Source organism: Capra hircus, chromosome 1 (genome assembly GCF_001704415.2).
Source record: "Capra hircus breed San Clemente chromosome 1, ASM170441v1, whole genome shotgun sequence".
NCBI classification, from domain to species: Eukaryota; Metazoa; Chordata; class Mammalia; order Artiodactyla; family Bovidae; genus Capra; species Capra hircus.
Window position 1 is genome coordinate 142,545,167 of NC_030808.1, and position 15,593 is coordinate 142,560,759.

At 50.7% G+C, this 15,593-nt stretch overlaps 1 protein-coding gene across 2 annotated transcripts in view; it reads left to right on the plus strand.

Annotated features, from left to right (window-relative positions):
• The window catches only part of PDE9A (phosphodiesterase 9A), a 106,306-nt gene that overhangs the window by 30,435 nt on the left and 60,278 nt on the right, over positions 1-15,593 (plus strand). For both annotated transcript variants that reach the window (XM_018051719.1, XM_018051721.1), the window contains exons 2-4: positions 2,254-2,324; positions 3,585-3,662; positions 10,291-10,334. In XM_018051719.1, the coding sequence (XP_017907208.1) occupies positions 2,254-2,324; positions 3,585-3,662; positions 10,291-10,334 (193 nt within the window). The remainder of the gene's footprint in view (positions 1-2,253; positions 2,325-3,584; positions 3,663-10,290; positions 10,335-15,593) is intronic.

Genomic DNA, 15,593 nt, shown 5'->3' on the forward strand with positions numbered 1-15,593 from the left:
GTAAAAAATAATCTCTAAGCCTGTTCTGGACACAGGAGAAGGCTGGTCTCCTCCCTGAGTTGAGCTGAATTGGTCACAAGGGGCAGCAAGAAAGGCAGTGTGCCCTGTGGGCGCTCCTGGACCTGTTTTGCTGGAAGCCTTCATAATTGGGCTTTTTACAGCTTCTATTATTTGCTATCCCGAGGCTAGGAAACCATCACAAGACTCTCGCCTCTAGATTTCAACAACGGTGCTTATAAAGTTGGGCAAACTCACTTCTTGCCGAGGTCCCCCGGATAGTCCAGGCTCTGGGTCTGTCTTCCCTGGGGAGGGCCTGCTCAGCCATGACTTCCTGGAGCCACACTACACTCCTGACCAGCAGCTGGTCATGACCTGCAAGCCGCCTCGCCCCTTTCTGGAATCTTTGAGCAAATCGGATGTTCACAGGCAAAGCTGCCCTACCCTCCACCCCTGCCCACCCCTGCCCTTTACTGGGGTCTGGAGAAAACCCACAAAGTCAGTCTGCACCAGACGGACATGAACTTCAGAAAGGTTCAAACGGGAAAGTCAGAAATGGCCCCTTGTCAGTAGTGGGGTGGCCGGACTCCATACCTCACCCAGCACGGGCGCAGCCCTAAAGCCAAGGCGTGAATGAAAGCCTGTGCCGGGGGCCCTGGAGGTGTGCTGTCCTGAGAACACGGTGGATGAGGCAAGACCCTGCTGGCAGTGGAGCTGGGAGGCCCCATGGAGAAGCTGCGCCAAGTCCTGATGGCAGGGAGGAAGAGAGGGGAGGAGAGCCGCCGGGAAGCGGGCCCCTGGAACCAGAGAGGGCGGTGGGGTGGGGGGGGTGCCCGTGGACTAGAGTGAAGCGGGGCTGAGAGCTTGGCCAGGACACAGGCTCCAGGGACCCACTCCAGAACCTCAGGAGCCCAGCGGGGAGGTGGACCTTCCTTCTACCGTGGATGCACAGGGCAGCAAAGGCTTCTGCCCAGAAAGGCAGCACCACCAGGCCTGAGATCTAGAAACTGAGGCAGGGTGCTGGGGCGGGAGCCTGCAGGGCCAATGCAGGGGTGCTGCGGGGGTCCTGGTGGACCTGCTCTGAGCCAGGACAGTGGCCGCTGGGTGGACAGTGCCCATCAGTGGCCCCGTCACTGGGGAGTGCAAACACCGCCTGGGGTGGGGGGTGGAGTGGGCAGCCTGGATGGCGGTGCTGGCTGTGTCTCAGCGTTGCCAGGCCAGTGGCACACAGGAGCTGTGGTAGTCAGGGAACGGCCACGTTTGTGGGGAAAATATCTGCTTGCTCTATTTCACTCTTTCCAATTAAAAAAAGATGCAGGCTGATCTGGCTAAAAAAAAAAAAAAAAAAAAAAAAAAAAAAAACCGGTGCTCTGGGCACTGAAAAATCCCCACTCTGTTCAGCGTGGCTCTGCCCACGTTCAGTGGAGTGGCTCTGCCCGCTCCTTTTGGTGAGCAGAGGGGCCTTACAGCCATTCCCAGGGAGAACACTGAAGGAAAACAGCTATTGTGATGAAAACAGGAGCTTTGGCAGGGACTGTCCGTGCACCATCCAGCCTTGGAGAGCAACTGCAGACTGTACTTGAAGCCCCCTCTCCCAGGGAGCGATTCTGGAGCCCACACTCACAGTCGAGACCCCTCGGACAAAAGGTGCAGGTGTGAACGTGTTTCTCTCCTGTCCAGCGGGGACTGGACACCCAGGCCGGGCACAGATTTAATTGAATTGCGTGAAATTTGTTCCCTGTGTGGACCCACAGTTCCAACCACATCCTTTCTCGTTGTGATTCCCTGTCTGATTTAGTCCTGCAGCCCCAGTCCCCAAATCCTAAAAGGCAATCTTTTATTTTTAAGCTAATGACCTTAAAATTGTTTTTTAACATGATGGCCCCAGAGGTCATTGGAGCTCCCCGCACCCACCCTGCAAGATGGGGTATCATTAAGCCGAGGTTGTGATGGTCCATCAAACGTCACCAGTGGGGCGCAGGGCAGCATGTCACCTGCAAGTGAGTTTACCTGGGTGACAGCATTGTTTCTCACAGTTCTGCAACGACCAAGAGAGTCATGTTTTTCTCAACTTGTATAAGTCAACTCAATGAGATGTGCATGTAGCATTCCAGAGCCCACGGTGATTCTGGTTTTTCTTTGTAAGATTAACCTGCAGGTCGGGAGCAGAGAGGACCCCCTGGAATCTAACATCACTGTGGAAACCAGCTGCCCACTCTGCCCACCCCTCACAGCCGTGTGCTTCTGTTTTTGCAGGTGGTCTTTAGCAAGTATTGCAACTCCAGTGATATTATGGACCTGTTCTGCATCGCTACCGGCCTGCCTCGGTGAGTGACTCAGAGTCACCCCACCAGAGGGTTGCCTTTAAATTCACCTGGAGGGGCAGGTACCTGGGAGGCCGAGTGGCCGAGTGTAGGGGATGGGAGGCCTGGAAAGGTTGATGGACTCACCTTGCACCTTGCACATGGGACCTTTCAAATCAATGGATGAGTCCCTGGAGGTTTCGGCCACCGCTGCTGGCTGCCCACCAGCAACCATAGCTGTGTTAGCGGAGTGAACCATTGGGCAGGATTAGGCAGAAACTGCTATTTTAAAAGTTTCTTTTTTTCTTTCTTTCGTTTATTCTTTTGTTTTGGGAGAAAGGATAAAGAAGAGTGGTAGTGTTTAGGCTGTGGTCCCCCAGATCAACGTTTAAGAAAAAAGCTGATGTCAGAAATAAGTTGAAAAGACCAGAAACCTACCCTTGAGAACCACAGTCAGCTATTTGTTCTAGCAAGTGAATTTTCTGTCCTAACTTCTTGACTATAGAAAGTAATCAGGAACAACTTTGGCCTGCAATTAACTTTAAAGTTACGACTCAGGTCAAGGAGGGTGAGAAGGAAGGACAGTCAGGACCTTTCAGAGTCAGGTGAGAAAAGAAGAGTCAGGTGATAGGTTACATGCCTGAAATTACAGCAAGTGGCAGCTTGGAGCAGCAAGAAATGGCCCACAGTTTGGGGCATCTTTTGATAAGCAGTGTGCTAAGAAATAAATATATATTTCTTTTTAGAACAATCCTGGGATTCAGGGGTCACTGCCACAGCACAAATTTTAAAAATACACAACTGAAAACCAGAGTTAAGTCATGTGATTAAGCCAACACCTTGGGTGAGAGGCCCCCCAGAGATGGAGGTTAGAGGAAGATTCAACTTATCCTCTTAAAACTGTTTAGTAGGAGAGCTTTTTGCCTGTTTAGATGGACTCCCCCAGGAAAGAAAAGGGAAAAGGAAACCCTGAATTCATCACCAGCTGATATAAATGTTCATTTCTACTTTACCACAGTTTTATTGAGCCTCCTAACTCAACAAATTAGACTCTCTCCAATTCCCATTTCAAATGACTTACACATCTGCTGAGCACTTAAAACTGCACGCGCAAACCATAATTCTGTTACCCAGCTGAGGGCCAGAGTCTTGGGGCTGAGCACTCAGAGTGCCTTGGGCAGGACCGCCTGGTGCTCAGGTTCCTACCTCAAGGGAAGCCCAGATTCAAGTGTGCACCTAGGAGACAACATTGGGGTGAAGACAACGGCTTCTCCTGTCTTCCAGGAACACCACCATCTCCCTCCTGACCACGGATGATGCCATGGTCTCCATTGACCCCACCATGCCCGCCAATTCAGAACGGTAAGTGGCTGGCAGGCTTCATCAGCTCTTTCTCGCCATGACTGACAGCTCTCTGCAGGCACGGCAGGGTCTCCAGGGTTGTTTTCTTAATGTGCGGATGCAGGGAAATCCACGTTTAAACCGAAGATGGGAGAGTCTGGGTAGGAGACTTCTGGTTACTGAGCAGAACTTGTCACTTTCCAGGAAAGCAGCAGCTCTAAGCGTGGCCAGGGACCTTGCTGAGGGTCCACAGGCGCCCTCTGAGGGGGTAGCTACACGTGGGGAAGCCGAGAACTAAGTGACAGTGTCAGAGCTGGCCCCTGTCCACCAGAGCAGGAGATTCCCTGACCAGAGCTCCTGGTGACACTGGCATTGACCCCTTGAGCAAGTCCTGGAGTTGTCAAGTGCTGCCCACCGACTACTCTGCCCAGTGAGGGGAGGAAGCCTGGGCGCTGGAGGAACAGAACCAGGAGACGCTGGAGAGGTAGAGGCTCGGGCAGTAAACACATCTGTGAACATCAGTAGAACAGCCTGGCCGCTTGTGGCCAGAGGGAAGATGAGGACTGAGCAGGGCCACCCACTCGCGCCCCGCCCTCTGCCCAGCAACCGGAGTCCCCGGTGGTCCCCACTTTATATTTTCAGTGGGGCCAGGCAGAATCCAAACTGTGTTCCATGCGAGGCTGGGAGCGGGAGCGAGATTGGCCATGGGATACCCCTGGGGACCCCTGCCTGTTGCTCCTGCTGCTCACTGCATCCCCCTCTGAGCGACACAGGTCAACCGAGCCATCTGGGTGGACTGATACAGCTGCTCCAGCCTGCAGGAGGGGGCGTACCCAGGCAGACCTTCTCACGTCCCAGCCACCGGAGGGCCCCTGGCTGCCTAATGGCAGTCTGGAAATATTTAGGCTCCAGGGATACAGTCCCTGGGACCTCGGATGTAAGTGCCCTAAAGTTTCCCCCGACCCAAGGTGTGTGCACATCTGAGCTAAGCCAACGTCAGTTATCATCATTCAGGCCTGGGTGCAGGGCGCCCAGTGGCCGGCAAGGACTGCCAGTGAGAACTGCCAGGCTTTGGTGCAGAAAGCCGAGGCAGGAACAAACCCCGGGAAGTACAAAGTCCTGTAACGTTCGAACCACCTCCACTGTCCTTTGAGCTCAGGGGTGGGCGGCCAATACTGTCCTGCCCTGAGCACTGGGTGCTTCTGCCAGGCCTCCCCTCCCCGTCCTGCTGTGTCCATCAGTCTCCTGAATTTTTAATTGCATCATCAGGAGTTTCTGCTCCCACGTGCTCTGGCGCTGATTACGCTCTGATTATCGGCTCCGGGCTCCCCAGAAGGAAGAATGCTAATTGAATCCCCAAAGACTCCAAGGACATTGTTGTAAATTGCAGCACCAGCTCCAGCCTGACCCAGATCTGTATTCATGAGGAAAGGCACGAGTGATCTGTCACCCCGACGTCCACAAGATAAAATGATGTCATCAGAGGGGAAGTGTCCTGTCCGTGCGCTCTGGTCTCTGATGGAGCAAAACTGCATGTTTCCTGAGTTAGTTAAAGCAGTTTGTAGGTTGTCTATTCTGTTTTGTCACTTCATCGTATCTTGTTTGGCACTTTATTCTGTGCCAGCCCTTGTCAACGGGGTGCAGTTTTGTTCCCCAGGAGACGCTGGGGGAAGTCTAATGTTTTGGCTGCCACAGCGGGGACAGGTGTCTAGTACCCAGAGGGCAGAGACCAGGGCTGCTGCTCCATGTCCCCGAGCCCAGGGCCAGGCCCACCCCCCACCCCAGACTCACCTGCCTGAAGGTTAATGGCGCAGAGCCTGGGAACTGGTATTAGTGGTCCCCACAGCTTACTCTTTGCAGACCTATGCATTGCCCCCAGGCCACCCGCCTCATGTGCATCCCCAGGAGCTGGTTGAAGCAGAGCCCCTTCCCTCCTGCTCCCCAACCCCTCCATCTGGTTCCCCAGGTCTGGGGTGGGGCCCCAGAGCTGGCATTTCCGCAGGTTCCCAGGTGGTGGTGATGTTGGCCGGGACCCCTTTGATCACCATTCTGACCACTGAGCATCTCTGTCTACTGCCTTCACCCACTCCCTGCAAGTGGGGTTGTGGACCTTTTCCATTTTTGGAGCTTCCCCCTCGAGCTTTTCCCTGTCTGTGCTTGTTTTCTTGCTCTCAGCCCTGAAGAGGCAGTATTCCCAAGGTTTCACACCCGAGCCCCTACCCAGGCCTCCCATCTGCTCCTTTGCCTCCTGCTCTCCAGTCCCACCGTTCCAGCTGCCCCTGGGCTGTCCTGCCCATTTTATATATGCGTAGTGTGATCTAGCCCAACAGAACAGTGACCATCAGCCCTGCCTAAAGGTTTAAACCACCAGGGATCTTCAAAAAGGTGCTGATGACCAGTCCCCTACTAGGACCTAGTGAATTCAGATTTGTGAGGGATTTATTTTTAAAGCTCACCTGGTGATTCCAGGGTTTCCCCGGTGGCTCAGTGGTCAAGAATCCACCTACAGTGTAGGAGGCCCAGGTTCGATCCCTTTGGGAAGACCTTCTGGAGAAGGAAATGGCAACCCACTCCCGTATTCTTGCTTGGAGAATCCCATGGACAGAGGAGCCTGGCGGGGTACAGTCCCTGGGGTCGCAAAGAGTCAGACAGGACTGAGGGACTAAACCACAACCACAAAGGTGATTCGAACATGCAACACCAGAATCATGGATGTACAGTGTGGGAAACCTAAGGAACTACCCTTGACCCCAGGCAGGGGCTTAGTCCAGCAGTGACCAGAAGGTCATGTCCAGACACAGGGTTTCCCTTTTTGGAAAGTGCTGGATGAATTTTGCTCCTTCCCAGAAGATAGTCACATCAGGTTGTGTCCCTCCAGCTTCCTCCATCTCTGAAGACCCTGCAGCCCCTCGGCCTTGCCAGCCTGGTCAGTGCCTGTCCACCCCCCACCCCCACCCCCGCCAGCCTCAAGACTCAGGAACCATCTTGCAAGAGGGGCTCGCTGGGGGCACCAGATGACCCACCTCACCTGCCTTCTGTCCAGTTCATGCTCTCATGGGGCGCTTTCACAGCCTTTTCTCCGAATTCCAAGGACTCTTGACGGTGATCAGCTGGAACCAATCAGGAATCAGGGTCCCAGTTGCCCCGTCTCTTATACTAATCTTTTCAGCTCGTTTCAAGCCAAATTTCATGACCTTCTGACTCTCTCTTCAAAATACTTCTGGCCTTAATGATCAGCAAATGTTCCAGACTAGCAATTTAAATAATCTGGCATATATTCACCTAAGTCTGAGGGGCTCGTATCAAATAGTGGGCTGAGTGGCTTCCTCTTTCTTTCAGAAATGGTAAGAAAGCTGATTGCTAACCACCCGATTCCTGAAAACCAGCAAACGCAAGTAGACACGTCCCAACTTTGCTCAGATCCTGCTGAGAGGGACCAAGCATCTGGTCCTTGCTGGACTGGGGACATTCTGGGTCCCATGATGTCCCACTGACAGGCACGTTGCCTCCTGAGAACACCTTCTGTTTCTGCCACTAATGCTTCAAGACCCTCATCAAAGGAGAGAAACAGGCGCTTAAATAGTTCAGGGAAAGATGGGGTGCAGGGCAGGGCATGTGGAGGAGGGCACAGCACGCGTGTGACACAATCGCTCCTTTAGGTCCAGTTTTAGCCAAGCTGTGATGCGCAAGGCGTCCACTGCATGGAATGGCTGAGCACTTGCATGGGTGGCGTGTGTGACCACCTACGCCAGCTGGGAAAACGCCTCCTGGATTCCATCCTGGCTCCCACTAAACGTGTTTGAAAAGATACAGTTACATTTCAGAAAAAGACAAATAGAAGTTCAAGGCAAGTGGAAAGTGGTTTATGTTGAGGGAGAAATAATGAAGCTGCAACTCATTTTCGGGCCGAGGCAGGAGTTTATTCAGTTGTGGAAGCGCCGTGACTGGTTCTGAGAACATCCTGCCATTGAGAATCAAGAGGATTAAGGATGGAGGAGCCAAGTGTCACTTTGCAAGGCCCAGCTGTGGTCAGCGTGTGCTGGGATGCACAGCTCTGCCTCTCCCCCTCACCCACCTCCCTCACCTGTTCTGCTGGTTCACCACCACTTCCTGCACCCGCATCAGGCCTGTGGGGAGGAAGGGAGGAGAGACAGTCTTGTGGCCACAGAGGAGGGGGAGAAAAGAGAAACCAGGATGAGGGGGAGGGAGGGAAAGTGCCAGGCTCCCTCTGTCCCCACGGCCCAGCGTCAGTGCTGCTTATTGGGGAGGGATGCAGAGGGAGGAGGAGAGGGGGGTGGTGACAGTCACCTCACCATGGCTCTCCAGCCTCTCACTTGGTTACCCAGACCCCAGACCCTCACTCCTCTCCTGGATGGGGCCAACACATGGCCCGGAGCACGCCACAACTGGTTCACAGTCAGCTCCATGCACATCCGTGGGGTTTCAGCGAGCCCCCCTCCTGGAGCTCCGTCTCCCAGAGTCTGCAAGCTGATGAAGCTGATGCCTGCTAGGGTGGGGGGAACCAGGGAAGATGGAGTCACCCTGTTCAGCCTGTCGGTGTGAGGACCAAGACTGCTGGTACTACCTTGGCCAGCCCCTCCCCACCACGGGCTCAGCAGGTGGGACCACACTTCACACTGCACGGGTTCTGAGGAGGGTGCTCTGTGATCTGCCAGGACCCAGATGCCATTACTGTGAAGCCTCTGTAGTGAAGGTATCCACATCCCAAATAACCAGCTTCCAGGGGTCTTTGGAAGAGGCCCTTTCTCTAGGCAAGGTGCTTCCATGAGGAGGTCTGGGGGCCTTGCCCCTCCATACGCTTTTCCAGGAGGAATCCCTCATTGGGAGGCCAAGATTTGAGACCCTCGTGGAGATGTCTGTCCATCAGCCATAGTGCCACGCAGCTGTTATTTTTGTACTTTATCGGCATTTTACATTGCAGACAATTTTTTTCTGTGGCCTGGAAACTGTTAAACCACAGGTATGACCCCAATTAACGCTGGTGGCAAAGGACCCACCTGCCAATGCAGGTTAGACGTAAGAGATGTGGATTCAATCCCTTGGTCAGAAAGATCCCCTGGAGGAGGGCACGGCAACCCACTCCAGTATTCCTGCCTGGAGAATCCCGTGGACACAGGAGCCTGGTGGGCTGAAGTCCGTGGGGCCACACAGAGCCAGGCGTGCCTGAACGGGCTTAGCTCACACCCAGGCTCGGTGTTTGGTGCGCATCCTCCCAGCACCTGCCCTTTCTTCCTCCAGGGCTTAGCTGGCTGTCTGCCTGTGACCCTGTCTCTTGCTTCATCTCCCTAATGAGGTGTCGTGGGCATCCCTCCACCTCGGTACTTGTACACTGTCTCCATCTTTTTAACAACCTTGTGACCTTCCACAGTTCAGCTGATGCATCTTCCACCCCCAGTGGAGAGGGGCCTGAGTATTTCTTATTCATTCGAAAGGCAGCAGCCATGTCCTTTCAAGGTGTACTCGACCGTGGAACGTCGGGTCCGTGAGGGCAAAGCCTTTTTGTCTGGTTCGCTGTTATGTCACCAGAACCCAACCACACTGAGCACTCAGTGAAAACCTGTGCTGAATGAATGAACAATTGGCATATGAAGATACCTTGGTAGGATAGGGGTGCCCAGACTCCAGGGCCTAATACCTGGTGATCTGAGGTGGAGCAGATGTAATAATACTAGAAGTAAAGTGCACAATAAGTGTCATGCACTTGAATCATCCCAGAGTCCCCCCCTCACCTCCCCCGTCCGTGGAAAACTGTCTTCCATGAAACCAGTCCCTGGTGCCAAAAGGTTGGGGGCCGCTGCCATAAGAATCAAAAGAGTCAATGCTTTGATTCCTAGATTCACCTGATGAGACAGTGGATTTTAAACTTGACTCCATGCAGCTCAGTTGCTCTCCCCAGGGTGCTGGTGGTCCATACTCCCACCAGCAATACCTGTTGGAATCTGATTCCCTATGCCCTGTAGCACTCTTGGCATCAGGTTCTAGAATTTTGCTAAACCGCTGGGTAAATAGCCTCTTTGTTGAGGTGCCTCTCTTTATTTTTGTTAACTGTTGTCAACCATTGCCTGTTCCTATTCTTTGCCTGTTTCCCATTGACTTAATCATCTCCCCCCACCCCCTGGGGGGTCCTTGTATGTCAGAGACCATGACGTTCAATCTGTGGTAACATCACCAGTATTCTCTCCCCACCCCCGTGGGTCTCTTGATTACTGGTGATGACATCACCAAGGTGCCAGTGCATTTTCGCCTGAGTTATTGACACCATCCTCTCTTGTGTGCATGGGGGATGCCGTCACCAGGAGCTCAAACCAAGCCAAAGTGGGAGAGCCTCCTGCATCAGCCAGGTGTCAAGGCAGACCAAGGCATCTCTGCCACCCCCGCTGCATTCAAAGTGCTTGTTTTATTAGCCAAAGATGAACATAACAGAGGGGGTCCATTGTTGAAATAATATATTTAAAGTGTTGAGAATTTCTCTGAATGAAGAAGCTCAGAACCACCAAAGAAGCTCATTTTTTTAAAGGACGTAATTCACTGATGAATTCTAATTCAGCCCAAGTGCTTATCTTTTGGGCCAGATGCGCGTGGACATCTTTGACGGCGTCTTACAGTGGAACTGCCTTCTCTCTTGCAGAACTCCCTACAAAGTGAGACCCGTGGCCATCAAGCAACTCTCTGGTAAGGACTTGCTATCATTTTTTAAATTAAAAAGACATAGGAAGCTGTAGGCTGCCCCTGGATTGAATATGTATGAGTTAAGTGTTGAATTGAAGCCCGGTGCCATCACAGAATGTAAAGTCACATACTGCTGTTAAGGCAGCCATGCTGAGTCCCCCCCAGGTGCCCAGCCCCCCAGAATGCCCTGTCCTGACAACCTAGCAGACACAGTTGACACCCCACTCCTGTCTTCCTGGGCCCAATACCTGTGCTGTCCATTCAGACTGTAACGCGAGAAGTCCTGCCCTCAGGATGCCTCATAGACTCAGTGGTGTTGGTTTGTTAAAGTCCCATTGCCTTCTGGATCTTGGATCACTCCTATTTATGTATGACATGTGTAATAATATGCTCCTATTTAAGTGTATCTTTTGATAAGGCTTTGAAAGTTTTATCCATCCTTGTCAACTGTCACCAAAACCAAGACCAGGAATGTTTTCATCACCTAAAAATGTTCTCTTGTGCCTCTTCCTGCTTAACCCCAGTGCCTCTGTTACAGGTCTGTGTCAGCCACACCCTCTCACTGAGACCACAGGTTAGATGTGTCTTTCTGAGACTTTCATAGAGAAGAAATTACGCAAAATGTACCCTTTTTTGACCCAAAGTTGTTTTTGAGGCTTGTATGTATCCTTCTTTCCTTTTTATTGGCGAGTACCATTCCAGGTGTGGCTGGTCCACAGTTTATTTATCCATTCACCTGTTGAAGGACATCTGGGTTATTTCAGGTTGGGAGCTTTTATGAATAAGGTGACTATGAGTATCAGAGAACAAGCATTTACAGGGACATAACATTTTTATTCCCCTTGGAGTCAGTGGGACTGAATGGATTACCGGGTCATGTGGTTTAGTACACTTTTCATTTTATTAAAAAAATTATATATATATGCTTCCATGTAGTTCCTTTCCTTCTGATGATCCAGATCTAATGTGCTCTCCTTCTTCTAGCTACTGAAGGAGGAAGCTTGGCTCATTGATTTTAGATCTTTCTTTTTTTATATGATAACATAAAGCTAGAGATTTCCCTCAGAGCATGCGTTAGCTATATCTCACAAATTTTGATGGGTTTCATTTTCTTTTTATTCAGCTTAAAATATTTTCTAATTTACCTTGTAGTTCTTTTTCTGATCCGTTTGTTATTTAGAAGTATATTATTTAATTTTCAAATATTTGGGTATTTTCCAGTCATCTTTCTGGTACTGATTTCTTTTTTTAAAATTTCTCTTTGGTGGTGCTGGGTCTTCGTTGCTGCGTGAGGGCTATTCTCTAGTTGCAGCATGGACTTAAGGCAGTGCCTTCTCTTGTTGCAGAGCGGGGGTTCTAGGTGCACGGTCTTCAGTAGTTGCAGCTTGTGGACTTAGTTGTCCTGTGGCATGTTGAATCCTCCTGGACCAGTGATGGAACTCATTGCCCCTGCATTGGCAGACAGATTCTTAACCACTGGACCACCAGGAAAGTCCCTGGTATTGATTTCTGGTCAATCCTTTATGACCGTATAGCTTCAGTCTTTTTTTATTTACTGAGATTCATGGTGTATCTTGGGACTTCCCTGTAGCTCAGATGGTAAAGAATCTGCCTGCAAAGCAGGAGACCTGGGTTTGATCCCTGGGTTGGGAAGATCCTCTGGAGAAGGGAATGGCAACCCACTCCAGTATTCTTGCCTGGAGAATCCCAAGGACAGAGGAGCCTGGCAGGCTACAGTCCATGGCATCGCAGAGTCAGACACGACTGAACAGCTAATGCCACCACCTTGGTGACTGTTCCATGTCCGCTTAAAAAACAGTGTGTACTGTTGTTACTGGGTGAAAGATTCTATAAATGTCAGTTCAAGTTGGTTGATAGCGTGTAGTTCAAATTTTCTGCATCTTTACTTAGTTTCTGTCTACTTGGCCTGTCCATTACTGAAGGATAAGAATTGCAACATCCAACCCTGTTGTGGATATGTGGTTTCATTTCTTAGTTCTCTTGGGTTTTGCTTCATGCTTTTTCTGTTTCTATTATTGGGTACATCCTTGGGATTGTTGTGTCTTCTTGATGAATCAACCCTTTTATTCTTATAAAAATGTGTGCTTTATCTCTGGTGCTTTTTGGTGACGTCTTCTTTACCTCATGTTACTATCACCACTCTAGCTTTCCTATACTGAGTGCTCCTAGTTATGTCCCGTTCCCTCTTTTTGACTTTTAACATGTTTATATTTGAAGTGGATTTCTTATTAGTTCTGGCAATTTCAGCTTTTTGGTTACGTTTTTGAGCCCTTTACAGTAAATGTAATTATCCATATGTGTGTGTGTGTGTTAGTGGCTTAGTCGTGTCCAACTCTTTGTGACCACATGGACTGTAGCCCTCCAGGCTCCTCTTCCTCTGTCCATGGAATTCTCCAAGCAAGAATACATGCCCTCCTCCAGGGGTCAAACCCGGGTCTCCCACATTGCAGGCAGATTGTTTACCGATCGAGCTACCCAGGAAGCCCAGTTATCCATATAGTTGGGTTTAAATCTACTGAAAGTTTTTAAGCTTTACATTTATATTATATTACATTTACATTAAATGTGATTATCCATATAGTTGGTTTAAATCTACTTTCTTGTTGTTCATTTTCTATTGGTCTCATTTTTCTTTTTTTTATATTTTCCTCTCTTTCTACGCTTTTTGATGCTGAACATTTCTTAATTCCATTTTTTTTTTTCTTCCACTCTTATGAGCTGTGCTTCTTTGTTTTATCCCTTTGTGGCTGTTCTTGGTGTTCAATATGTAGCATCAGCTCATCACAGTCTGCCTTTAATTATATTACTCCACTCCACAGAATACAAGGTTCTCAAAACAGTGAGCGTCCGTTTCTCCTGCCTCATTCTTTGTGCTTTATGTCATACTTTTTACTCCTACTCATGTTCTAAACCCCATAATACATGGTTATCATTTTTTGCTTTCAATAGTCAATTATATTTTCTTTCATGTCTTTGTATATCCATGTTTGCATTTTTTGTTTTGTTGTGGGTCAGCTGGATTTTGTTTTGTCCCATTAGAGAGCATGGGCTTTGTCATGGCAGATAGTTGAGTTACTTACAAGTGGGTTTGATGCCTTTGAGACTTGTCTTTTAGCTTTGCCAGGTCAGTTCTGGAGAACCCTTGCTCCAGAGAGAGTTCCATCTGGTGGCTGAGGTGCCATCCCTGTGGGGTCTCCACTGACCTCCTCTGACCACCGCACATTCTGCATTCCAGCTCCTTGGAGCTCAGATATTTGGAGATGAGGCTGGGGACACTGGATGAAGGTCATGGGGGCCTTGGAGGCCCATGAGGAGTTGCTGCCCTGATTCCTGTGTTGGGAGGGCAACAGAGGTGGTGAGGAGTGACCAGACTCTGACATGTCCTGAGGGAAGAGTCATGCTTATCTCCTGGCTGGGTGGAAGTGGGATACAAAAGAACGAATTGTCAGAGAAGCCTTGAGTTCTGGCCTGAGCCATGGAGAGGGTGGCACTGTGGTGCTGGAGGAGACGCCTGAGAGTCCCTTGGACAGCAAGGAGATCAAACCAATAAATCCTAAAGGAAATCACCCCTGAATATTCATTGGAAAGATTGATGCTGAAGCAGAAGCTCAACTACTCTGGCCACCAAATGTGAAGAGTCGACTTATTGGAAAAGACCCCGATGCTGGGAAAGATTGAGGGCAAGAGGAAAAGAGGGTGGCAGAGGATGAGATGGTTAGATAGCATCACTGACTCTATGAACATGAGTTTGTGCTAACTCCAGGAGCTAGTGAAGGACAAGGAAGCCTGGCATGCTGCAGTCCACGGGGGTCACAAGGAACTGGATACGACTTAGCAACTGAACAGCAACAACATGGTGAGGGTGGAACGGCAGCCTCATTCTGGGCAGGGGGAACATGGTTTAGCCTCTTGGACCTCAGTGTCTGGTAGACAGGCCTGGAAGAGCTGGCACATCTGAGCTGGGTGTGATGCCACGGCACTGGACCTTCAGCGTGGCGGGTGTTCTGCAGCCACGGGCCCAATGAGCTCCTCCGTGGGTGGCGCTCCGCAGCCACGGGCCCAATGAGCTCCCTTGGGAGGAGAGGACTGCGAACTGAGCCCTGAGGCCCCACCCTGGGGACTGGATTCCCTGGGAAGGATACTCGCGACTTGACACCACCAGAAGAGGGGCCTTTTAAGAAAAAAGAGGAGAAAAAAAACAAGAGCAGGTGGATGAGATAGGGATGAGCTTCAGGAAGGGAAGACAGGGCCTGACAGTGTAATCAGGTATTTGCAGGACTATCTCTAGGGGAAGAAGGCAGAAGGATTTCTGTGTGACTCTCTGCCCTTTGGAGCTTGCTTGTGGGAGTTTTGACTCTGTGGCTCTCTTGTGCAAACAGCCTCCACCTCCCATCCAGTACCACCCAAACCGGCTGCCCATGGCCTCCAGCCTTCACCCTGGCTCGGTGACTGGTCCTGGCCACACAGCCCTGAGTCAGGACCTGTCAGGAGTCTCACTTGCCCTTTAGTCATCAGGCCACATACACAATGGTGGGAAAAAGAACCCCGGGAGAGGACATGGGAGCCTTGTGCCCAGACTCACAGGCAGCTACCAGGCCTCTGGGCCTGTCCTGTCCAGAGACCCCCGCCATCTTTGCTGAGTCACATGTTTCCATAAATGCTCCTGACAGTCCTGGTGGGGCAAGCAGTGTAAAAATGCCCCCCAAGTCTTGCTGCCCTGCGATCCATGGAATTCTCCAGGCAAGAATCCTGGGGTACACAGCCATTTTCTTCTCCAAGGGCTCTTTCTGACCCAGGGATCGAACCTGGGTCTCCTGCACTGAAAGCAGATTCTTTACCATCTAAGCCACCAGGGAAGCCCATTTGGATATTAGGAAACAGTGCAGAGAAGAGTATTGTGCAAAACATGGCTTTTCATAAAAGAGACAGGGGCTGCAGGGCCTGTCTTAGGAGCAGGAAACAGCCCCCACCCCACGAGGAAGGGCCGTGGAACAGCCACGTCCTCCAAAACAGAGGACCCACACGACCCGCTCCCCCGCCACCACCGTACACTGGGAAGGTCTGTGTTTACCAAACTCCGTTTCAGAAAAATGTTCCCTTTGCCGCATCCTGGGAGACAGTCACACAGAGGGACTGTTTTTCCCTTTTATGAGTAAAATAAAAGCTAACGGCAGCTACAAAACTTCCATGCATCTTTTTTTATGATGACAGCACTGTTTCTTTTGAAAACCGTCAGATTAT